This window comes from Lagenorhynchus albirostris, chromosome 4, assembly GCF_949774975.1.
Source record: "Lagenorhynchus albirostris chromosome 4, mLagAlb1.1, whole genome shotgun sequence".
Taxonomy (NCBI): Eukaryota; Metazoa; Chordata; class Mammalia; order Artiodactyla; family Delphinidae; genus Lagenorhynchus; species Lagenorhynchus albirostris.
The window spans coordinates 45,582,211-45,609,232 of record NC_083098.1 but is presented as its reverse complement, the minus strand read 5'-3'; the positions used below and the strand labels follow the sequence as shown (position 1 = coordinate 45,609,232).

The window sequence follows — 27,022 nt, the reverse complement described above, 5'->3', positions numbered from 1 at the left end:
TATGGCTGAAAGGAGAACCAAATCATCATAATTTCCAAATTCAGCTTAAAACTATTCTTATTTCGAATAACCTTTTGGAATTAATGGCATAGTAAAGACTTTTCTTTTTACAGATTACCTGGCAAGTAATATTCCAAGATATAGATGACGTTTTACACAATTAGTGCTATTTTCCAGCCTGTTTCCCTTAACTTTCCTCAAAAGACAAGAAAATAACTATGCAATGAATATCAACAAGACTCACTGCACTTCAGATGGTGTTTATTTTTTGTAAGAATATTTTAAACTGCACTCACCTGCTCCAAATAGTTCTTTGTGGACCTCTAATACCACAGCGACACCAATATTATCTTTTGTCATCACTCTGTTCAGCATAGCTTCGGATCCATCTGAATTAGCCATTGCCACTTGGTTAAATTCCACTGTATGCTTCTGCACCAATGTAAATCTAAAAGGTACAATGCATGTTATTAGATAATTGGACTATCATGCTAAAAGCCATTAAATGAAGGGAGCACAAGATATAGATGCTACTCATTGTCTCCCTAGTCACTTTCTAGCTGCAAGAGGCCTTGTGATATAGTTCTGGCCAATGAGAGGAAAAAGGTCTGATTACTGTAGAAACTTTCTTGGAAGTGCCACCTAGCAAAGATGGTGTGTGTGCATGTATGTGTATGTGTGTATTCCTTTACCCTTTTACATCTCTGCCCCTGTGGTGAGAAACAGGAGGGTAAAAGACAGCCCACTCTGAATGGAGAAGCAGCTGAACCAGTTCTGGACTGCCATTTTTGGATTTCTTGTGTGAGAAAATTACTCTCCTCCTACTTCTTTAAGCTACTGCTGGGATTTTCTGGTATTCAAAGGTGAACACAACCTTAACTAAGTGAGCAGATTAATAAGAAAGAACAGCAAGAGGGAGGGGATATGGGAATATATGTATACGTGTAGCTGATTCACTTTGTTATACAGAAGAAACTAACACAACAATGTAAAGCAATTATACTTCAATAAAGATGTTAAAAAAAATAAGAATAAAATCTACCTACCCTGTTTGCAGTTTTATTCTCACCACATCAAGAAATCTGTCAAGAAAATGCAGGGACACACCCTTATCTCGGCTAAGTCGAAGCCGATTTTTCCATCTGGCTTTTACTAGAAAGCTGGAATTAGGTGAATGTAAGTGAACAGAAAGAAAGATTCTATAAGATGAGGAATGGCTCTCGCTGTGATTACAGCTTCTGCATCTGCACTAATATTTCCTTTCCTTAGTGCCAAAGTAGGTATTGTAGCATTGTAGGATTTAATAGAATTGAGTTTAGCACTGTCATTTAATAGCAGTATGACTTTGGTCAAGCCATTTAACCTCTGTCAGCCTAGTTTTATTAAGTTTGTGAAGTATTTATAAACAACCAAAACCTACTAAATATACTGTCTATGTTTCACTAGGTTTTAAGTGGAGAAAAGACATCTTTGCTCTTATAAAAGGTCACCACCCCATCTTCCTCCTAGCTTTGAAAGAGAAGCCTGCACACATTCCTTCAAAAATACTAACATCTTACTGTGTTGCAGGGCACTGCTAGACGAAATAATACTCCTCTCCTTGCTCCAATTCTGAATGTCTCAGATGCGCTGAGAAGAATAAAAGGTCGGGTCAGGTGCCTACTCCTAAGCCAGAGTGATTAAAGGGAGTGTAGTTTGCACCCTCTACCTTAAAGAGGGGATATTTAAACTGAAACATGAAGGATGAGGAACTACCAAGGTGAAGAATGGAATCAAGAGCATTCCAGACAGAGGAAGAAGTGAGAGGTCCTGGGTCAGCAAACAACTTTGTATGTTTATAGGTTAGAAGGGAATGGAAGGGTAGAAATGGTGTTGGAGATTAAGAGGAAGAAGACTGACTGAACAGGTTCTAAGCAGGGAAATGTTATTATTGATTTATATTTTTTAAGATCACTGCAGCTGCATTGTAGAGAATGAATGACAGGAGCCAAAGTTCAGGAATTATGAGAACAATCAGAAAGTTTCTGTGGTTGTTTGGATGACAGATGATGGTGGCTTAGGCTAAGGCAAGAGAAATAAAGAGAAGTAGGCAGATTCAAACTAAGTTCTACAGACAGAATTGATCATCCTCCGTATCAGACTTTTAAAAATGTCTTTAAGCAGTGGAATACCTTTTTCAAACAATTTCTGGTAAGATTCTTATACATAAAACAGATAAAGGCAGTATTAGGTTTAAATAAATCAATCACTGAAAATGATGAATCTGTTTTGATGATTATAAAAATTTGAAATCAGAGGGTATAGATGATAATTATAGTCATATCAGTCTCAGTACCCAGTTTATTTCTCTATTCTGTTTTGGTTACACAGCATTAATAATAAAAATCCTGATTGATTCACACAGACACACAGATACAAGTGGTAAATAACTGACTTTGAACTCTGAAAAAGAAAGCAGGCAAAAACTCAATTCAGAGGTCTGCAACAAGTCAACTAAGCAGCATATCAGGAACATGTTATCAATTTCCAAAGTGTCAAAATCTGGTATTTGAAACATCTGAGTGAACATGTTATTTTTAAATTACAGTTTAATTATTTGTATTTAATTTTTGAAATATCTTGTAAATATTAACTCTTAAGGCTTATTTATAGGAACCTAGGGTTCTGTAGGAAAGTTTGAAAATCCTATTTAATAGTTATATTTTTAATATTGGAATATTTTTCTTCTACCAAAGTCAGGCTATTATTTGGTAGGGGTTCTAATAATTAGATATTCTCCCCCCCACATCTAATATCTAATTATTAGAACTAATATATCTAATTATTAGAATTGTCTAATTATTAGAACTGTCTTCCCTAACTAAAATTTGTTTCCCTGTATCTTTCTTCCATCAAAACTAGATCTATATCATTTTTTTACAGGAATATGGAATTTCTTTTCCATTTGACACTACTTTAAATATCATCCCCAAGTCTTCTCAAGAAAAGAAATCATCAATTCTTTATATGATATATGGTGTAAAACAGTTGCTCATTTGAAAAACTCAAGTTCACCCAAAGGTGCAGTACCTAGAGCTGGGCAAAAATGAACTACTGCCTTCCTCATTTTGGACTGTATTTTTGTTAATAAAGACTGAAATTGCACTTGGGGACAGCCATGCTATTTATAAGCCAAATAAGTACTAATATATATCTAAAACTTTCTGGTTCTTTTAGCTCTTAAACCAGGTCTCTTCAGTTCTGCATTTATAGATGCTTAAAAACAAACAAGTGAAAAAATGATTTTAGTAAGTTACCTGTTTACTATGGAGATTTGGGGATGAGTTAAAAATATAAAGAAAATTTCAAGTCACTTGCAATCTAACACCCCCATCAACAAGTCAATATATTTCCCCAGACTTTTCTCCATGCACGTGCACACAAACATTTTTTATACAATTAGAATAATACTCTAGGTCTATATTAATGAACATTCTACCATGGATGTTTCCCTATAAAATACTATATGTTTCAAAAATCAATTTTTATGATTGCATTATAGTCCACTATATTCACCATAATTGAACTATTCTGTGTTGCACATTTACTTCTGATATGAGCTATTATAACTAATGCCGTTAGTTATAGTAATTAACATTTAGTTTAGTAATGAACTTTTTTGCATATAAATATTCTTCTGTGCTCTCAAATAATTTTACCTCTTCCTCTTTCCTTTCCTTTAATAATCTAAGAGTAGCAGACTTTATTTCTGTTGAGTATCATTTCATGAGCTTCTGCCCATTAGTTCACCCATTCAGATATTAAGGGTACTTGGAAACTACATTCTGTTTTTCCAAAAGATTAAATATCCCTGCCAGCTTTTCAGTTTTTATAAATCTTATATGTATATATATATGTCTTCTCTTAAATAATCAAAATTCTCAATAGGACAGTACAAATAATAATAATAAAAAAAATAAGGGGCCCGTTATTGAGGATCCACTTTGTATCAAGACCTGTGATAGGTAGGTACTTCATACATATTAGTCCTAAAATTTGTTAAAGCTTTGCAACGGGGTGGACATGAAGAGATGCTGCCCAGATTCCTCATCAATCCTTCAGGAATTGCTCCAGTTGCAGAGAGCTGCCTCACCAAGGTCAAGTACTTCTAGGAGTGGCACGTATCCAATTACAGATCAAAAGCAAAAGATAAAGGTCTGGGGATTTTGGTCCTTCCTGGGTTAACTCTCACAGGCCATTTCAGCTCTAAAGCTACAGGGTGGGGTCAGCTGAGGCTGTCCTGGTCTGCAACACAGCTCTACTCTCTATGCTAATTTCTGCTTTTTCCCCTTCCTTTCCACAGCTGTTGATCCTTAATAAACTCCTAAACACCGAAGTAACTTGGAGTCTTCTTTCTGGAGCACTCAAATTGCAATAGACAGTATTACTATTACCATTACGAAGATGAGGAAAACTGAGGCTCGCCAATTTTTTGAAAAATGAAGTGGTTTATTTGTCCCCAATATATTAGAACTTTTCCTATACACCAATATTTATGCCATCTATTGGGTTGGCCACAAAGTCCGTTCGAGTTTTTCTGTAACATTTTATGGAAAAAACCCCAACGAACTTTGTGGCCAACACAATACTCCTCTAATCATACTTTGGCAAGATATTTTAATACTATGGGGACATGGGATATAATTATATTGATATGGAAACCTAACTAGTTAAGGCACTTTAGTGACTCTCTCGGCTTACCAATCTCTTCTTGGTTTGCCAAGACCTTACCTGGTCTTAGTCTTTCCACTTTGAAAATAATTCTCCTCAACAGAGACCATGAAAGCAAAATAGAAGTTGCACACCTCTGGTTTTTTCTTGATCGTCAATTAGTGATGGCACAAGCCACATAGGTATACCCCTTTACAGTGCACACGTTATTTAAAATATCCTCCTCGTTGCCTTAACACTTTCACCCAATTTTCCCTTTTTCTTAATTTTCATGGCAAAGAACATAGGTTCATAAACTCTTTTTCTTCAACACATACTTGGTTATTGACTTTTTTAATCAAAAACAACAACAAAAAAACCCAAAACAAAAAACACTCCTTTTAAAACGAATCCTGAACAATTACCCTGTTCATTAGATGCCTCCAACTACCCCTCCAACTTTCTTCCTCATTGTTAGTATAATTTATAATTGTATTGCCCTAGTTTTGACTTTTGAAACTTCCCAATCTTCTTGAGGTATCTGCTTTATAATGTCTTTGGTTTCAAAAAGTTCAGAAAAATAAAACCAGTTTTCCTAAATAGAGCACATGTCATTATAACTTACACCTCCCTCCTTAGGGCTTAGAGATTCTAAAAGGGTCCGAGTTATACGCTCAATTTTATTATTTCAGCTTCACCAGTAGTTGAAGAACCAAAGAGATAGTTGAGATCTAAGGAAAAGAAAATTCCTTCTTTCCAGTGAGAATTAAATAAGAGCATAGATATACTCCTTGAACCATAAGAAATTTTCAGGGACTCTGCCTTTAGAAAATGAGATTTCTAGCACCAGTATAGGGAGTTATAATCTCCTATAACTTATCTTGTGTTTGTGTTTATTTTATTCTATATTTATAATACATTTATAAAATAGTAAGAAATAGTTATCCATATTCTATCCATACTACTTTAGAACAATACTACTTCTTATTTTCTCCCCTCCTACCTACAACCAAATAACCCTCACTCTGCTTCTACTTTCTGTTAACTACGACCCTTTCTGATCACGTTAAACTCACTCTTAAACCTAAACCAAATAGAAGTTTTTATTGTATATTCAGCATAAGATGCTATAAAATGTGTTCTTAGGTCCTTTCAAGTAATCATGGGAGTGCCAGAAAACAATTTGCTAGAAAAGGTAAGCTTAGAGAGTGAGATAAATAGGGAAGAAAAGAGGATATTCACCATCCTACCTATATTTGTACAACTCTTTTAACCACTAAAAGCATTTTCACATTCTTGATCATTTTAGCCCCATAAGAAACCTCTGAAGTTAGGCAGAACAGTTATTATTATCCATACTGGAAAGGTAAAGGAAACTGGCATAAAGCAATAATTTTATGTTTCAGATTAAATTAATGGGAAAGCTAACACTGGAAACCAGAAACCACAATCTCAGATTTTAAAATTCTAAACACAACCACCACCTATGACAGAAAAAATTAGTAACTGAGAAACTAGTAAGACAGGATTATCACAATAGGTCATTTTGGGACAACACTATAACCTCTGAATGACCTCTTCTCAACCACAAAACCACCTGTCATAATATAGAAGGAAAAACAAGGACTTGGCCTTGCCTGGTACCTCTGAGACAGACAGCAGAGGCAATACAGTAAGGACTAAGCACCATGACAACCTAGTTCCCAGTCCTATTGGAAGAGACTGCCTCTTCACAGTGTAATGGTCACACTGTTCTAAAACTGCTGTTTTCATCTTTCCCTTTCTCACTGATTTGAAACAAAGCATGATCAGATCAGAAATGCTAACCTCAGGAAAAGTAAGTAAGTCTAGATCTGGTTTCAGCTCCATTTTTCAACATTTTGGATTTCTTCAAATTGTGTATCGGGCTCCAAGACTCCATTTCTACTAACTGTTTAGTCTATAGGATAAAACATGGGAAAGAGAAACTTTCTGACTCTAAAAAACTTATCTATAATAACAGTCTCTTCTTACACACACACACAAAATACAGACCTATATGTATATGTCTCTTTTATAAAATATTTTGCACTGAAGAAAACACTTATTAAGATAAAGGACAAAGAAAAGGTGATTTCTGGCATCTTATCAACCCAAATTTCTATTTTCTGGTATCTTTATGCACTTAATTACCAAAAAAATGATGTTCATAATGATCAAAAGGTGCTACCAAATCTTGAAGTGCCTTCTGAATCCCCAAAGATTAAACTAGAATGTATACAATATAAAGTATAATGTATACAATATAAAATATAGGGGTTGGGCTTCCCTGGTGGCGCAGTGGTTGAGAGTCCGCCTGCCGATGCAGGGGACATGGGTTCGTGCCCCAGTCCGGGAAGATCCCACATGCCGCGGAGCGGCTGGGCCTGTGAGCCATGGCCGCTGAGCCTGCGTGTCTGGAGCCTGCGCTCCGCAACGGGAGAGGCCACGACAGTGAGAGGCCCGCGTACAGCAAAAACAAAAACAAAAAAACAATATAAAATATAATGTATTCTAATTCTCTGAATAATGGTCTGTGTCCCAGCCATTACTAAGCAATATACTATCCTTCCATCATGATGGATAAGAGATTTTTATTATAATATTTTGCTAAAAATAGTGATTATTATAGTTTCCATTTATTGTTACCCATTCTGTACCACTGTTTTCCATGAAGGGAAAAAAATTTCATCAATGAAGATGAGAAATTATCTGATACTCTGGTTTTAGAAGATTAAGACCTTGAGAATGAGTACAGAGAATTGAAGCACTCTTCTACAGCTATCTTTTAACTGTTAGTCTTGTAAATCATATAATTCTCTTACAAGGTAATACACAAATATGTACAAATGAGAAAATAAGCCCAGAAAGGGTAAGTGACTCATTCAAGATTATACTAAGCTACATAAGCAGGAAAACCACCTGGCTTCCAAACAGTCTTTTCTTTGCACTGCATCATTTCTCCAATCTGAAGAAGGAGTAGAAGAAATGCAGCATAGTATACTTTGTGTTAAATTCCAAATAGTTTGGCATTGGACATATAACATGACATCAGCAAGTTATCTGGCACTGTTCAAAACAGGTGGAATTTAACAACATATCACACTCAAGGTCTTCATCTGTTGCTGGATCCATGTTACTATTTAGGCAAAAAGTTGAAGAAGGAAAGAAATGCGAATGATGCATCGAAGTATTTCCTATGTATTTATCGCTTAAATAATTTACAGCATTTTTAATAATTCAAGTATCAGTTTTCAAATACTTGGTTGTTTAAAGTTTCCTAGACAATTGTTAGTTCAAAATCTTAATTACCTCTAGTAAATTATCAAGGCATTTTAGATTTTCCTCTCAAAACTGTAAAGGGAAAGAAAAAAATTTTATGTATTATCAACTTTCAGAAAGAAACAATGGCAAATGGAAAAACAGATTGATGTTACATGTCTCAATGTTATCAGTAATTCTTTTTTTAATTGTTTCAAGGAAATTTGTGCGTGAATACTGATAACAAATATCAAATTCAAGGCAGTATTTCCCAAATGAGGTAACCTTTTAATAGGTACAAGTGATATCGGAAGCTGAAACAGTAAGTCTAAAGATAAACAACAAGGACATACTATATAGCACAGGGAGCTATACTCAATATTTTGTAATAACCTATATAAGAATCTGGAAAAAAATATATATATATGTAAAACGGAATCACTTTGCTGCACACCTGAAAGTAACACAACATTGTAAATCAACTATACTTCAATTAAAAAAAGTAATAAATATTAAAAAAAAAAAATCTAAAGATGCAGTTTAGTACAGTGGTTAAAAGCATTGACTGTGAAGCCAGATAATCTCTATGTCTTGGTTTCCTCATCTATAAAAATGAGGAAATAGCTCTATTCCTACCTCTGAGGATTGCTTTAAAAATTAAATAAGATAATCAGTATAAATAAAAGAACCTGCGGACATGTAAACACTATGAAAGTAATAGCTATTGTTATTCTAAAATTTGTTAAAAAAAAAAATCAGCAACCCACTAGAAGAATTTAGCATATCCTGACCTCAAATACTTCAGGGCCCTGTACTACTAATTATTAAACAAATGAAAAATCTCTATTAAAAAGTCACAGAAAAGATATGAAAGTAGGTACAAATAAGTGAGAAGAAGGGGTTCAAATATCTTTCAAATTCACTTAATTCATTTACTTAAAATAACATGCCATGCTGGTAATAAATAGGCTTGTATCAATAAAAACACTGAAATGATTTGTTATAATAGGCACCAAACAGGAAAATATAGGAAAATAGTCACAGGCGTTTAGTAGATGATTCCCTATCTAATGTATCAAACCTAAGTTATTAACTACAGGATACAATCTCTATGAGAATCCATATATTTCAGTCTTCTATTGGAGGTTCCTTCAAATTTTCCACTGTAAAACTGGCAGCCTTTATGAGGCAAAAATATACTTCTCTCTTTTCCTCAGGATGATAACCAAAGGAATCTGCCTCTAACCATCTAGTCACTCAGCCAGCGTTCAACAGATAGCCTTCTATGAAATAATGCCATTTGCAGCAACATGGATGGACTTAAAGGTTATCATACTAAGTGAAGTAAGTCAAAAAGAGAAAGACAAATACCATATGATATCACTTATATGTGGAATCTAAAATATGACACAAATGAACCTATCTATGAACAGAAATAGACTTACAGACATAGAGAACAGACTTGTGGTTGCCCAGGGGGAACGGAAAGGGGGAGGGGCAGTGGGGGAGAGATGGATTTGGAGTTTGGGGTTAGTAGATGCAAACTGTTATATATATAGAATGGATAAACAAGGTCCTACTGTACAGCACAGAGAACTATATTCAATATCCTGTGATAAACCATAATGAAAAAGAATATAAAAAAGAATGTATGTATGTATAACTGACTCACTTTATTTTAACTCAACTATACTTCAATAAAAATAAATAGATAAATAAAAGAATGAAATAAACAGTCACAAAATAAACTCTTCACAACTCCAAACCAAAAAAAAAAAAAAAAAAAAAAAAGGGAGAGATAGCCTTCTAAGTGTGTTACGGCTCTGCACCCTCAAGTAGGAAATGCAGTTCCTAAATCCAATGCGCACAATATCATAAACCCAGTAAGAGAGAAATACTAATATTGCAAAGGATTACAGAAACAGAGAAATATGACAATAATATAAATATTTCCAGGACACTTAATGATTTATGAAGTACCTATCCATTCATTATCTCCTTTAATTCTTGTCGCTAACTCTGAACAGATAATCTTTTCCATTTTAAACTCAAGAATACTAAAAGCACAGAGGTCTCTACAAGATTGTTCATGTATTTTAATAAGCAGTCATCATCTTATCTTTGACTGTATTTTCATCAACTATATTACAGCCCTGAAAAAACAAAGGTCATGTTTTCTGTTTTCCATTTCAGGTCATGACCGCTTTCCATTGTCCTGTCTCACTCAATCCTTTAACTCCCTACCTCCATAAGCTCTGTGCGTGTCCTCCCTTATCTATCCTTGCATATCTCCACCTCATATATACCATACTAGATTGTGATTTTCCTACTAGAGCTCTGAGTGGGATAGAAACTGTATGTCTTTGAGACTATTGTGACTAGCACAGCATTTGTCACGAAGCAAATGCTCAGTAAACATTTAGTGAATGAATGACTAAATAAACATATAGAATGTTAATTTAAAAAGATGAAAAGTTCATAAAATGAATGATTCTGAAAAAGGTCAACTAGCAAAAAAATATCTACTTTCTTTTTTACACAAAAACTAATATTTTACTTCATGAAAATATATAAATACAGTATCATATTCAAGTATATACTCTTTAATATTTTTAATGTAATTTGGCAAAAGAAGCATAAAGAATAATACAGTAAACATTCTTATTTTCAATACACAGCCTAAGAAATAAAACATTACCAGTAGTTTTAAACTTTTATATTACCTGTCTATTTCAGGGTCAAACCAAAGACAATTTCAAATGTGTGGGAATTAAAGAAATAAGTACACTATTATGCTTCATTTCCTTAACTCACTTTTCTGTTTTGAAGAATATTGCACAACCATCCACATGCTTTCTCTCCTGCTCAGACATGATTTTGGCACGTGACTTTGGAGAAAAAAATCCATCATATCCACGCTCCTTCAATGCTGGCAGAAAGAGAGTGAAGTATTGCTCTGTTTCCACTTCCTGAGATGACAAAGAAACATTATCATTGACATGACAGAGGAAAACTAAGATATAAAAACGTGCAGCATTGTGAGTAAGGTGTGACCAAGTTAAAATACTTCACTTAAAAAATATTATCTAAGTACCTTATCTTATTGATAGCAGCCACCATTTGACAATGGCAGCTTTTTAAAACCTAAGAGAACCAGAAAATAATGTGATTTTCTCATGCTCACACAGGTAGTTGTTCCCAAGTCTCTTGACTCCCAATTTAGAATTCATTCCACTATACTTCACTTCCTCAACTGGTAAATGAACAATTGAAAGTTGGTCATATTATAGATTAGGTGGTATGGAATAGCAAATTTTATATTATAAAGAGGTAATTTAAAAAATTATTTCAAATTTCTCAACTGTGGTAGAAAGAAATGATACTCAAGAGTGAAAAGCTTAAGATCTACCAACAAAAAATTCTACTTAAGGAATTTTTAGATACCTGAATACCAATAATCCAATGGTCTGTGTTAAAGTAGTAATTATTAAGTTAGACCCATAACATATTTTTAACAAATCTTTCCAAATGAAATAATCAAGTGTGAAGATAATGATTTATGTATGCTAATGCTCATAACAACATGATTTTGTAACAGTGAAAACATAAACAGCCTGAATGTCCAACAGTAGGGAAAATGCTACATCAATTAATATATATTCATATAATTGGCTTTGAGGAATTTTAGTAACATGGGAAGTGTGTTAAGTGCAATAAACAAGGTACAAAATACATCAATGGTGTGATCTCTATTTTGAAAACATATCTGTACATATCTGTAAATAAATAGGCAAGTGAATTTTTTTTAAAGTGTACAAGAAATACTTCAGAAGTTTTAACCCAGCAACTATATTTGGGATATGGGATTAGGTGTTTTCCTCCATTATTCTTTTCTTTTTTCTTGCGGTACGCGGGCCTCTCACTGTTGTGGCCTCTCCCGTTGTGGACCACAGGCTCCGGACGCGCAGGCTCAGTGGCCATGGCTCATGGACCCAGCCGCTCGGCGGCATGTGGGATCTCCCGGACCGGGGCACGAACCCATGTCCCCTGCATCAGCAGGCGGACTCTCAACCACTGCGCCACCAGGGAAGCCCCCTCCATTATTCTTTATATTTTTTCAAAATTTCTAACTTCTCTAGAAGTTGTAGAAATATCTGAGGTGCTTATTAAAATTGTCCTTTTTTTTTAAGAGGAGAGAAAATAATTGCTTTGGGTTTTCCTTCGAACACAGGAACTCTCCCAAAAGTAAGATCTTCTATAATTTTTAGGTTCACCTTTAAGTTAAAGACAATTTAATTTCTATAGTGTTACCTGAAGACTAATGATATCTGCGTCACAGTTAACAATTTCTTCCATAATTCCCTTTTTCCTGTATTCCCAGTTTAATGCCCAGGATGGGCAATAGCCATATAGCTGCCGGGTGGCGTATTTATCACATAACACATTGTAACACATAACCGTGAATGATGCTAAGAAGTGGGAGAAAAAAACAAGACAAAAGGGAGAAAATTAGGCAATGTTTTCTAAAGCAATATCACATATACACCTACACAAGCACACATGCCACACAAACATACCCCAAATATCATCATCGTGAAATGCCTTGGGCACGATTCCATTAAACTATACCTATAAAACTTCACTGGAATCCATCACATCAAAGTCCTTTTACCAGAATTAGACTAATATTTCATATTTGTGATTTTTTAGAATATTTTAATAAAAGTTCAACTTTTAAATCAGAATGCCATTTTTTGCACATAATTTACTGAGCAAAACTTTTCTCTATAAATGGAATAAAAGTAAATTTTAATTTTTCTCGTTAAAAGGCTCTAATTTCATTCACTTGTATTAACAAAATATCCATACTTAATACTTTTTTGGGCCTCTTAATGCTCTCACTGCTCTAAGCCAGAAGAACATGGACTAACAAAGTTCAGTCATAAGAGAATCCTTTTTTACCAAATCAAATGTTCATTTCTAAAACTAAATTCTCATTTTAAAATGCCTATAAAAGGACTACAAGCAAACTAATAGGAAAACGCAGCTTGTATCCCTGCTACTCAAAAATGTGCTCTAAGTACCAGCAGCATCAGTTATCACCTAGGAACTTAGTACTGAAGAATTTCTGCCTTCACAAAGACTTAATGAATTGGAACCTGCAATTTAACAAACTCCCCAGGTGATTCAAATGCACACGCACACCAGTTTGAAAAGCCCTGATTTTTATCATTAATTCTCTATCTGGCTGTCCATTAGAATCAGTTTGTAGAACTTTTTCAAAAAAATGCTGATACTCAGCGCCCTACTCCAGACTAATTAAGTTAGTATATTAGGATTATATTTTAGGATTAATATTTTAAAACAGCTTCCCAGGTGATTATAATGGGCAGACACAGTTGAGAATCAAGTACTTAAATAAAAGGTGAGGAATCCAAGAATGAAGTAACACTTGACTGAAGTTGATTCAAAGTCAGATGATGGGAAAGGTATTAAGAGAAACTTAGTTCAACGGTCCCCTGGAAATCTGACTGGTGGCCATTTTGTATACTGGTACCTCTTTTCACTATCCGGGATTAATTCTTACATAGTTTAATTACCATTATAGTTTTGTGGCTATAAATCACCCTTAACCATTGTCAGTTATTATACACATCTCCCTATGCATCAGAAGTAAAAGGCATTTTTAGTATCTTTTTTTTTGTTTTTTGTAGCACCGATTCTACTCATGGAAGTCAGACATCCCAAGAAAAATCCATAGTGGTTTTTCAAAAAGGAAAACCCAAGAACACATTACTTGAGAATTCAACAACTAATGAAAACTTGTTTCTGTCGTTCCTCTTCTTAATGGAAATGAAGGTATGTGATATTAGGAAAGATCTTCTTCAAGATTATGTTAACTTGTGCTCAGAAAGGGATTACTTTGAAGAACTAGAAAATGGTGTTTTTAATATTATTTTAATACCAGAAAGGGAACAATTAATTACATATTAAGGAAGGCTAAACACAAAATAAATCTGCCTAACTTAAGGCTTTGTAGAAAAACCGAGGTATTCGTTTTACTCAGACCATCAATGTGAATCCTGATAACAGAAGTGTTATTCTTGATAACACTGATACAGTACCTCTTAGAACAGGCTGATACTATGGCTCCAGAGTGTGGTGGTTTTAAAATTATTACCTCTAGAAGATACAGAAATGTACTAATATGATAATATTTCTCAGTGCTATTAAAATACAAATAGAACCATGAACACATTATACTTCGCACATCTCCCAATACCTAAGCAAATGATTTTTTCTGAATCCTTCCACTTCTTAGCTTAAATTAAAAAAAAAAAAAAGTACATAATAAATTCTGTGGTTTACTCTTTAAAATTAAGTATCAGTATTCAGTGATTGGTTTGCCTTCATATTAAAAAATTTTCATTTTTAAAACAAAATTAGGTATCATGAAAACTATCACTTGTGATTAAGAAGAATATTAATTCATAACAACTTATTTTAAGCCGCATTCCCAATCATAAAATGTCTAATGAGCAGTAAGAAGCCCTATAAATGTCAAATCATCATTGGTCTGCACCAAAAGATAAAGGTTTATATTTCCTACATTACTGCAGTTCTAGAAATGCTAAATCATATAATTAAACTGCTCAAATCTTCACCCTGTATCATTTCTATACCCTTGGCCTGGTATCGTATTTTGTTTCCAATACAGTAAATTGAACTCAGTCTAAATTATCCTTCTACAAAGCATTATCAGCCTACCCACTCAAGAAAGATAAAGTATCTAAGTAGTTTAAAAATTTTTCAGAAGAAAATTCATTACTACTCATTTTTCTTAAATCACCAAACCCTATGTGAAGATGCCACTTGGAAAGCTCTATTACAAGAACTAATTTTAAAACCAAGAGCTGCATCATTGTGAAAGGTATGAGATCCCTGTACATAAGCCTTAGGGTAGACTTTTAAGTCTATTGATCAGTATTTTAAAACGCATCTACTCAGGGGAGGTAAAATGAAGGCCTGTCAATGTTATCACAAAGCCCAAATGGCATTTCAAGTATATCTGAAAAAAGTCAAGGAAGAATAAGAAAAACTGTTTACCTGATGGCAGAATTTGGTCTCGTTCTTTTAATGTAATCCATGGCCTCGGAGGAAGCTGCTCTGGATGAACTGGAAAAAATGTATATTCTTTTAAACATATTTTCATGTCTTTCTAAAATCAGTATCATTTGCTTTGTAATGTCAAATCAGCTTCTGTCTTCTCTTCAGCTATAATGCCTCACAAACTGACTTAAAAATATAGTACTGAAATATAACGAAGATTTAGAAGCTGAAGGAAGTTGACGAAGAGTTCTGCATAAAACACGTAACTAATATCCAAAAAGAACATGAGGAAATTCAGTAGTGGCATTTATACTTACACAGTATTTATTAAAAAGTACCTATTTAAAACCTTAAGTAAGGGTGCTTCCATGTCCTGGCTATTGTAAATAGTGCGCAGTGAACATTGTGGTACATGACTCTTTGAATTATGGTTTTCTCAGGATATATGCCCAGTAGTGGGATTGCTGGGTTATATGGTAGTTCTGTTTTTAGTTTTTTAAGGAACCTCCATACTGTTCTCCATAGCGGCTGTATCAATTTACATCCACCAACAGTGCAAGAGGGTTCCCTTTTCTCCACACCCTCTCCAGCATTTATTGTTTGTAGATTTTCTGATGATGGCCATTCTGACTGGTGTGAGGTGATATCTCATTGTAGTTTTGATTTGCATTTCTCTAATGACTAGTGATGTTGAGCATCCTTTCATGTGTTCATTGGCAATCTGTGTATCTTCTTTGGAGAAATGTCTATTTAGGTCTTCTGCCCATTTTTGGATTGGGTTGTTTTTTTGATATTGAGCTGCATGAGCTGCTTGTATATTTTGGAGATTAATCCTTTGTCAGTTGCTTGTTTGCAAATATTTTCTCCCATTCTGAGGGTTTTCTTTTGGTCTTGTTTATGGCTTCCTTTGCTACGCAAAAGCTTTTAAGTTTCATTAGGTCCCATTTGTTTATTTTTATTTTTATTTTCATTTCCCCAGGAGGTTGGTCAAAAAGGATCTTGCTGTGATTTATGTCACAGAGTGTTCTGCCTATGTTTTCCTCTAAGAGTTTTATAGTGTCTAAAGGCAGGACAGGAATAAAGACGCGGACACAGAGAATGCAGTTGAGGACACGGGGAGGGGGAAGGGTAAGCTGGGACGAAATGAGAGAGTAGCACTGACATGTATACACTACCAAATGTAAAACAGATAGCTAGTGGGAAGCAGCTGCATCACACAGGGAGATCAGCTGGGTGCTTTGTGACCACCTAGAGGGGTGGGATAAGGAGGGTGGGAGGGAGACGCAAAAGGGAGGGGACATGGGGATATATGTACACATATAGCTGATTCACTTTGTTATACAGCAGAAACTAACACAACATTGTAAAGTAATTATACTCCAATAAAGATGTTAAAAAAACAAAAACAAAAACTTAAGTAAGGTGTTATGTCTTAATTACACATATAAATTGTGTTGACCCAGCTTTGTTCCCAGCTGGTAAATCAAAGCTATGTGAAGTTTCAACACACTGACGAACAAAATATTCAAATATTTTTAAAATAAAAAAAACAAATATGCATGCATAATAAAAATTACTGAATTTTCTAACAGGGCTTTCATTTCCTAATTTTACTCTTTCTCTCTTTCATAATGTCAATGCAAAGCAAGAGATTAGAGCTACATTATACAGAAAAAAGGAAGGCACTGGTTAAACATTAACTGCTCAGATATGATTGTCAATACTATGGAACTAAATGTTACCAAACTATCAGATGAAAGAAAATTCCTAAATTAAGATTTAACTTCCTCTTTTTCTTCTCCCTTTTAAACACATTTGCAGTTACAGAACAATTTGATTAGAGTTTACAGATTTACCCAGGGAATCAGTGGATAAGAAATGTATTCCTTTAAAACAAAAACACTCCATCATCATCCAGCCATAGAAATTTTGACCACAGTATCCAAGACCTTTAAAAAAGTTTCACTTTACTAATCATTTTGATGTTCTGAAGTCTACCTAAAGGATGCCTGTTTTAGCAGCCATGCTTTTCACAAAGTGAAATGAACGTTATTTTGCACAGTCCACATGAAGGTCATCATAAGATGACAAACCAACCATCCAGCTGGTTCAACACACTGAATCCTGGAAAATAATCATGCCTGCTAGGAGTGCCATGCCAGAATCTTGGCAACTATCTCAAAAAATGGAAAGCTCATTATGTAAATATAATGAAGAGTAAACAAGGAACTTTTTAGCTGCTGGGATCCTTATTAGCAAATAGTTAAACATTCAGAAAGCACAAAAGATATCAAAATAAGACAAGTAAGGTGATGTCAACATTCTGACGCTTCCCATATCTTAACTGATACAGCACAACATATCAGTGTAAGTAAAACGTATAATATTCCCCAACAACAACCAAAGAACAAAACCATAGGAAAAAATGCTCTATCTCACCAGTAACCAGGAAACATTAAAAAATGAGATAGCATGTCTTTATCCAAATTGACAAAAAAAAATTTTAAGTTTACTAACATCAGGGTTGGTGGAGGGGATAAGAAACAGATACTTGCATGTACAACTGGTGGGAATACAAATTGGTACAGCTCTCTGGGAGGACAAACTGGCATCATCTTTTAAAATTCAAAACATTCATGTCCCTGTGACCCAGCAATTGTATTTCTTGGTATCAGCCCTATCTGCTTAAAGCAGCATTCAAATAGATATTCATTATGCCACTGTTTGTAACAGCAAAAGCAATGGTAAATGGTTATTATCCATTTCACAGAAGTCTATGCTACAGTTTAAAAGAAAAAAGATACATGTGTGCTAAAGTGGAAAGGTATATAAGAAATACAGTTGAGTGAGAAAAAAGTAGAAAAATATATATGATACATTTTAATTAAATAATAAGATACATTATAATAATAGGATATATTTTATTAGAAAAAAATTTAAAACACACATGCAAAGTAATACCATAAAACTTCTACTGGTATAATTTTTATATGTAATGTCTATAGACATGCCTACAAGGATACACACCCAACTTACAAGTGTGTTTACTTACACGGAGGGGACTGGAATTAAAGGTAGTGGTCAAAGGAAAATCTAGTCTTAACCGGAATTTAAGTATTTCTTACAAGGAGAATAATATATTCATGTGTGGCACATACTTAAAGTTGACTTTTTTCAAAGATAAAATTGCATAGCCGATGATATGACAAAGGAGAGGAATACAGAGTTATATGGGCCAACTATCAAATCAGATAAAGACTGTTTAATAGATAAATCTATATGGTCCTAGACACAGCACAAGGATTTGGATCAAAATTGAAGATAAGTCTATTCTCATTACGAAGAGAAGAACAGCAGTTGACATCTTAATACGTCTTTCAGCATCATACCTATAATGTGATAAAAACAATTCTCCCATTTTTATCTCCCACACATGCCACACTAAGTGCGAGACAGCCCTGAAGCCACCAGGAATAGAGCCAGGGTGGCGAGGCATGCAAGGAAAGTTCTGATTTCCCACACCTCCCAGTGGCTGGCAGCACTGGGCCTGGTCTCCCCACAGAGAGAGTGCCAGCTGAGCCTGGGAGGACCAACAGAACCCACATGCTAAACCTAAACTGGCTGCCTGCTATTGAGGTTTTTAAAAGGTCATGAATCTCCTAACAGAATATTCAAACTATCCAGGGCACAACTGAAAATCACTGGTCATACCAAAGACCAGGAAAATCACAACTTAAGTGAGAAAAGACTACCAACAGACAACAACACAGAGATGATTCAGATGTTGAAATTATCTGACAGAAATTTTAGAGCAGCTATCATAGAGCTGCTACGAAAAGTAATTACAAATTCTCTTGAAAACTGAAAAAACAGAAAACCCAAGGAAAGAAAGAAGTGGAAGGGCACAATAATAATGATAACCAAAGATAAAATGATTGAATTTGAGAACACATCAAGAGAATTTTTACTCAATAGGAACAATAAAAAGAAAACTGAAAAAAAAAAATGAACAGAGCTTGAGAAACCTGTGGGACTATAACAGAAGATCTAAGATTCATATCATCAGAGTTCAGAAAGAGAATGCAGACTTAAAAGTATTCTAAGAGATAATGACTAAAAACTCTCAAATTTAATAAAAACATAAATCTACAAGTTTAAGATGTGCAAACTTCAAATAATAAAACCAAAGTAAGCCACACCAAACCACATCATAATGAAACTGCTAAAAATTAAAGATAAAAACCTCAGAGAAATGACACATTACCTAAAGGGGAACAATAAGTTTCTTTTCTAAAATCATGGTGCCAGAGGAAGTGATAAAGTGCTAAAAGAAAAGAACTGTCAACCTCAAATTCTGTATCCAGCAGAACTTTCCTTCATAAATCAAGGAAAAATAAAGATGTTATCAAAGGAAAACTACAAGACTTTGTTGCTAGCAGACCAGCCCTTATAGAATGACTAGAGGAAGCTCTCTAAACAGAAAGAACGTAACACAAGAAATGGAACATCAAAATGGAAGGAACAGAGGATGACTAATATTAAGGATAAATATAACAGATTAACCTTCTCCGCATAAGCTTCTTAAATCGTATCTGACGGCTGAAACAAAAATTGTAACGCCTGTGTGGTACCTAGTACAGGTAGAGGAAATACTAGGGACAATAATATTTGAAAGTGGGGAGGGTGGGGGGCTTCCCTGGTGGCGCAGTGGTTGAGAATCTGCCTGCCAATGCAGGGGACACGGGTTCGAGCCCTGGTCTGGGAGGATCCCACATGCTGCAGAGCAACTGGGCCCGTGAGCCACAATTACTGAGCCTGTGTGTCTGGAGCCTGTGCTCCGCAACAACAGAGGTCGCGATAGTGAGAGGCCCGCACACCACAATGAAGAGTGGCCCCCGCTTGCCACAACTAGAGAAAGCCCACGCACAGAAACGAAGACCCAACATAGCCATAAATAAATAAATAAATAAAAATTAAAAAAATAAAAAAGTGAGGAGGGTGAAGGGACACAAATGGAAGTAGGGCATCAATAATTCACTTAAAGTGATAAGACACCATTATCAATAGACTGTACTACGTATGTATATTGTGATATCTAAAGTTACGACTAAGAAAACTATACAAGACAATATACTCTAAAACAGCATAAATAATATGGAATCCTAAAAAAATGTTTAAGTAACCCACAAGAAACCAAGAAAAGATAAATGAAGGAGAAACAAAGGAAACAAACAGAATACAAGTATCAAAATGGCTGATTCAAGTTCTACATATCAATAATTATTTTAAATGTACATGGTCTAATAAATACACAAATTAAATGAGTGGAATCTTGGCAGAGTAGATAAAAATCATGACATATAAGTCAACTGTACACTAATACAAGAAATTCACTTCACATACACATAGTGAAGCTGAATCTAAGAGTACGTAAACATTAAACAAACCAAAAAAAAAGCAGAGTGGTTATGTTAACATCAGATAAAGTAGACTTAAGAGCAAAAAAGATACTAGGAACAAGGGAGGTTATTACACAATGATAAAAAGATCAATTCATCAAGAAGATGTAGCAATCCTCAATATGTATACACAAACAACACCACTTCAAAATACATGAAGCAAAGACTGACTAAGCTGAAAAGAGAAACAGACAAATCCACAACTATGGTTGGCAATTTTAGCACTATAACATCTGGTAAGACTACTAGACAGAAAGTTACAAAAAATATAGAGGAATTAAATACCACCAGCAACCGGCATGATCTAATTTGCATGTGAAGAATACTCCACCCAACAAACCACAAAATATATACTTTTTTCAAGCACTCAGGGAACATTCACCAAGATAGACAATAAAACAAACCTCAAGAAATTTAAAAGAATTGAAATAATACAGAAGGTTTCCCAACTGGTCCCAAACTGGAATCAAACAAAAAGTTAGTAACAGACAACAGGAAATTAAGTAACATATTTCTAAATAATCCATGAGTCAAAAAGGAAGACTCAGAGGAAATTTTTTTTAAAATACACTGGACAGAATGAAAATGAAAATACAACATATCAAAATGTATGGAATACAGCTAAAGTAGTTCTGAGAGGGAAATTATAGTGTATAGTGCTACATTCTTACATTGAAAATGAGAAAAGATTTCAAATCGACCATCTAAGTTGTTACTTCAAACAAGAAAAAGAACAAAATAAACCCGAAGTAAGAAGACAGAAGAAACTACTAAGATATAGGGATACAAAAAAGTTTAACATAGAAAAAACAGAAAAAAGATATACAGTGCAAATTCTAACCAAAATAGAACTCACGCAGCTATATTTTTTCATGTAGCTATATTAATATGAAAGTAATAAGAATAGCATAATGATAAAAGCTTCAAATAACCAGAAAGATGAAACACATGAAAATATATCCTCAATATATATAATTAAAAGTTGCAAGAACTACAAGAAGAAATAAACAAATCTGTAATCAAAGTGGGATATTTTAACATAGCTCTATTAGTAATGAATAAAAACAAAGTAATCACTAAGTATATATAACACATTCAAATTAGGAAACTTTAATATACATAGGATGCTGTACCAAACAACTACAGAATTCACATTCTTTTAAAATACATATTTAACATTTATAAAAAGTAATTAAGCATGAGCTGGCTAATATATAACATATTTTTAGAATTTAAATCAGAGTACGTTCCTTGACCACAATGGAATTAAGCTAGGAATCAGTGACAAAGAAAACTAGAAAAACTCCCCTAAAAATAAAAAAATAAACTTCTAAATGACTCATCAGTCAAAGAAGAAATGAGTGCTTGGAGAAATATGCTGAACTGAATGATAATGAAAATTATACAAGTTAAAACTTGAAGGATACAGCTAAAAGTCATGTTTAGAGGGAGATTTATTAATGAATACATCAGAGGAAAAAAATGTCTAAAAGTGAAAGATTTAAGTGTTATAAGAAGTTAGAAAGAAAACAGCAAATGAAACCCAAAGAAAGCAGAAAGAAAAAATAAAGATAAGAAATTACTGATAGTTGGAAAAAAAGTATGATAGAGATGACCAAAAAAGCTAAAAACTGGTTCTTTTCTTCAAAGAAAATATTGATAAATCCCTGGACAAGATTATTCATGAAATAAATAGAGGCAACACAAACAACTAGTATCTGGAATGGAAAAGAGACATCACAATACATTAAATGGACATTAAAACCTCATAAAAAGATATTCTGAACAACTGTATGCCAATAAATTTGAAAAATTAGATAAAATATTCAAATTACCAAAAAAAACTTTCAGAAACTGATAAAAAGAGAAATGGAAAATCAGACGAGTATTATAGTTATTAAAGAAATTAAATCAGTAATTGAAACTGCCTACAAAGGAACCCCAGGCTCAGATGTATTCTACCAAATATTTAAGAAAGAAAGAATACCAATCTTAAATAAACTCTTCTAAATAACAGAAAATGATAAAATAATCCCCCAAAACTTTAATGAGGCCAACATAACCTTTATATTAAAACTTGACAAGAAAAATTACTGGCCAGTCTCGCTCAAACACACATGCAAAAAATCCTAAGGAAAAGATCAGCAAATAGAAACAGGGATATATAAAAAGAATAATAATATATTACAAGTTACTTGGGCTTATTCCAGGAATACAAAGGTGGTAATATGAAAAACCATCGATGCAATTACCAAATTAACAGAATAAAGGACAAAAATTTTATACTCATCTTAATAGAAAAAAAGCATCTGATAAAACTCAACATTTATTCATATTAAAAAATAACAGGGCTTCCCTGGTGGCGCAGTGGTTGAGAGTCCGCCTGCCGATGCAGGGGACACGGGTTCGTGCCCTGGTCCGGGAAGATCCCACATGCCGTGGAGCGGCTGGGCCCGTGAGCCATGGCTGCGGAGCCTGCGCGTCTGGAGCCTGTACTCCACAACGGGAGAGGCCACAGCAGTGAGAGGCCCGAGTACCGCAAAAAAATAAAAAAATAACAGACTCTCTTAGCGAACTAGGAAAAGAAGAAAATCCTTAATCTGATTAAACTATCAATATAAAAACTACAGTGAATGGGCTTCCTTGGTGGCACAGTGGTTGAGAGTCCGCCTGCCGTTGCAGGGGACACGGGTTCGTGCGCCGTTCCGCAAGGATCCCACATGCCGCGGAGCGGCTGGGCCCATGAGCCATGGCCGCTCAGCCTGCATGTCCGGAGCCTGTGCTCCGCAACGGGAGAAGCCACAACAGTGAGAGGCCCGCGTACCGCAAAAAAAAAAAACAAACAAAAACCACAGTGAACGTCCTACTTAATCATAAAGTATTAAAAGCTAATAAATTATGAAATTAAATGATACCCATTATGACCACTTTTAGTTAGCAGTTTACTGGTGGTCTTAGCAAGTGCAATAAAGAAAAAGAATAAAGGATATAAGAATTAGAAAAATAATATTAAAAGTAGAATTTACAGATGATATGCTTGCGTAAATTGACATTAAAATGCATTAGGATTAAAATGAATTGAGCAAAGTGGTTGAATACATATTTAGCAAGTGTTCAGCAAGGTGGGAATACCACGAAGTATACAAAACTCAATTGCACTCCACAAATCAGCAATATCCATTAAGATACTATTTATTTTCAAAAAGACTATAAAAGCATCAAAAAAGTCAATACCTAGAATAAATGTAATAAAAACGCACAAGACCAATACACAGAAACCTAAAACTAAATAATGAGATAAATTAGAGAAGGCACAATAAATAAAAGAATATTCTACACTGTTAGATTAGAAAACCCAGTGTTGCAAACACGTCAATTCTTTCCAAAGCAATCTACAGTTGACCCTTGAACAATACAGGGGTTAGGGGCCCTGACTCCTGTACAGTCAAAAATTTGCATATAACCTTACAGTCAGCCCTTCATATCCACGGTTCCACATCCACAGATTCAACCAAACGTGGATCCTATAGATCCTATTTTTGAAAAAAAAATCTGCATATAAGTGGACCCGTGCAGTTCAAACCTGTGTTGTTCAAGAGTCAACTGTATCCCCAATCAAAATCCCTACACTTGGGTGAGGGGAGAAATTTGAAAAGCTGTTTCTAGCAATTTTAATGAAAATACAAGGCAAAAGAAGCATGGGGCCAAAACTAGCCAAGACTTTATAATCAAATCAAGAGGGAAGACTTACTCTACTGTATCTCAAAACATTTTACAAAACTGCCATAATTAAGAACAATGTTATACTGCCATAAAGACTAGAGGAAGAGAACAAAAAATAGAGAATCTAGAAATACCATAAAAACACTGATGATTCATGACAAAGATGACACAAAAAAACAGTAATGAAAGGACAGTCTTTTCAATAAATGGCTAAGGGTTAATTTAATACACACATGGAAAAACTGACTCCTGTGTTACACAAACTCAATTCTGGGAAGACTATAGCTCTAAGTGTTGCAAGCAAAAAATGGAGTTTTTAGATACTAGCATAGGAGAATACATTCATGAGCTTGAGGTAGAGAAAAATTCTTAAAGAGAACACAAAAGCAGTACCACACTAGAAAGATCAATAAAGCAGAGTATGTTAAATTTTTTCTGTTCATCAAGAGACAAATTAAGAGAGTGGAAAATCAACAAGAGCACCAGAAAAGGTATTTGCAACATATGTATCAACAAACAGCTTATATCTAAAACACATGAAAAACTCCTTAAAAATTACACACACACACCACACATGCCATATGGCTGGGTCAACAGGCTATATCCATAGAGACAAGAGATACTTAATTTTTAAACAAGAAGGAAATAACATACACATACTTTGTATACAACTTAACAGCCACATATTCTTACTTTCTTACTAAAAGGACTTCTCTAATAAGTTTGTTATCTCTCTCTCATCAATCAACCAAAAAACTTTTAAATTACATTATTTGATTTACATTACATTAATTGTAAATCTTACGATTTTTTTTAAATTTTGTATGTAGGTGGGTGTCTTCTATAATACAATTAAAAAGAGTACAGCCAAAATATTGTGATGATGGCCTCTATTGGGATCTAGGTTTCTCTAGCTCTGTTTTAAGATTCTGTATTTCAGAAAGGTATTATTCCAAGAAAAATATCTGAATTTAGTAGCATCTCCATTATTTTAAATATATTTTGAGTGTTTAAACAAACAAACAAGTTTTAAGTCAAATACTTAATAGCTTTCTTACATTAAAAATTTTTCATTTGGAATACCACTATTTTGATCAGATAAATTTGGTGTTCTTAATTAAAATCTTGCTTTCAAAATTTCCACAGATGTGTAGTGAATCCAACAAGTCATTTCATTCATGAAAAATGTGCACAATATGTGGGTTCCAAACATTCTGCATCAAATTCAAACAATTGATAACTATGTATCTTTGTGATTAAGAGCAAAACAATCTTGAGTTCACAGCTCTGGCATTAATCAGCTGTGTACTTAGGTAAATTACTTTATTCTCTGAATCTCAGAATTTGCATCTGTATAATGCCAGTAAAAATTCCTACCTCCTAGATTCCTAAAAAGATTCAATAAGATAATGTAACTAATGATCCTAACATAAAGCACTCAGTACGTGAAAAGAAGAATGTCCCACTACCATGGAATATACTAATGCCAGGAACTTCAATCCTACAAGCAGTTATAAAACAATGGTCAGATGCCTCCAATAAAAAAATTTTAAAAATAATAATAACAACAACTAAAATAAAATGGTCAGAAGCTCTTAAGCAACATGTGATCTATTAGCTAACGGTAATATCTGTAGAGTTTACTGCTTTGTCATTAATATTTACCTGCAAGATTGTCAAGCATGAAGTTCAGTAGCTTTCGGGTTCCATCTGGGTCCTGGTATAAATTGAGAATATCCTGTGATAAAGGATTGCCTAAAGACAAAGAGAAAAATAAAATCTGTAAGAGTTACAATTGGAAGACAAAACAAATATACACTATAAAACAAAATACTAATTTTCTAAAGTGAATTTTACTGTACTTGATCTGTTACATAAATTTAAAGAAATCATAGGAACTAAATACTCTTTGTTGAGCAAGTCATAAAGAAAAACTTCAGAAGAATTATTTCTTTCAGGATTTCAGTTTATACTGTACACCTGTAATTTGGGTGTGTCAAATCACATATATACATACATACATACATACACACACACACATACACATATTAATCTTGGTCAGTTCTGAAGTAATATCAAAACTTGGCACCCTTAAGTAACCCATAGGTTCTACATTTATCTTTGAAGATAATACTCTAACTGAAAGAAAAACAGCCTTGTATGAGAAAGAACGAGTGATATAAACGAGGGTCTTCCTAGTTAGAATATTTATACTACACATGGAGAAAAGGAAGGTATTTCAAGTGAAAAGAAAACCTATCATTACCAAGATGAGTTAATGAAATGTAGAGGGAAATAAGAATTTTTTTTATGACAGTGATCAGGGGTATCTGAATACTGAGAGTACAGATTTATCAAATTTCAAAAAACAAACTACTGTTAACAGTCTATATATTCTCTTAAGAAATAAAGGCGGTATTTATTAAGACAAGCATGCAAAAATAGTCTAGCAAACAGATTTGAAAAAACAAAAATTGAAGACCTTTCAGAAATGAAGTTTATAACTATTAAAAAAAATCTTTGGAGGAAGATGGCGGAAGAGTAAGACCTGGAGATCACCTTCCTCCCCACAGATACACCAGAAATACATCTACACGTGGAACAACTCCTACAGAACACCTACTGAACGCTGGCAGAAGTCCTCAGACCTCCCAAAAGGCAAGAAACCCCCCCACATACCTGGGTAGGGCAAAAGAAAAAAGAATAAACAGAGACAAAAGGATAGGGACGGGACCTGCACCAGTGGGAGGGAGCCATGAAGG

General features: G+C 34.3%; 1 protein-coding gene across 2 annotated transcripts in view; it reads right to left on the bottom strand.

Annotated features, from left to right (window-relative positions):
• Positions 1–27,022, bottom strand: part of CNOT6L (CCR4-NOT transcription complex subunit 6 like) — a 119,066-nt gene that overhangs the window by 17,215 nt on the left and 74,829 nt on the right. The window contains exons 5-10 of one of the 2 annotated variants that reach the window (XM_060147972.1): positions 25,926–26,015; positions 15,076–15,144; positions 12,280–12,437; positions 10,783–10,937; positions 1,047–1,160; positions 297–448 (exon numbers count right to left, since the gene is read on the bottom strand). In XM_060147972.1, coding sequence (XP_060003955.1) covers positions 297–448; positions 1,047–1,160; positions 10,783–10,937; positions 12,280–12,437; positions 15,076–15,144; positions 25,926–26,015 — 738 coding nt within the window. The remainder of the gene's footprint in view (positions 1–296; positions 449–1,046; positions 1,161–10,782; positions 10,938–12,279; positions 12,438–15,075; positions 15,145–25,925; positions 26,016–27,022) is intronic. The other variant, XM_060147973.1, reaches the window with a different exon arrangement.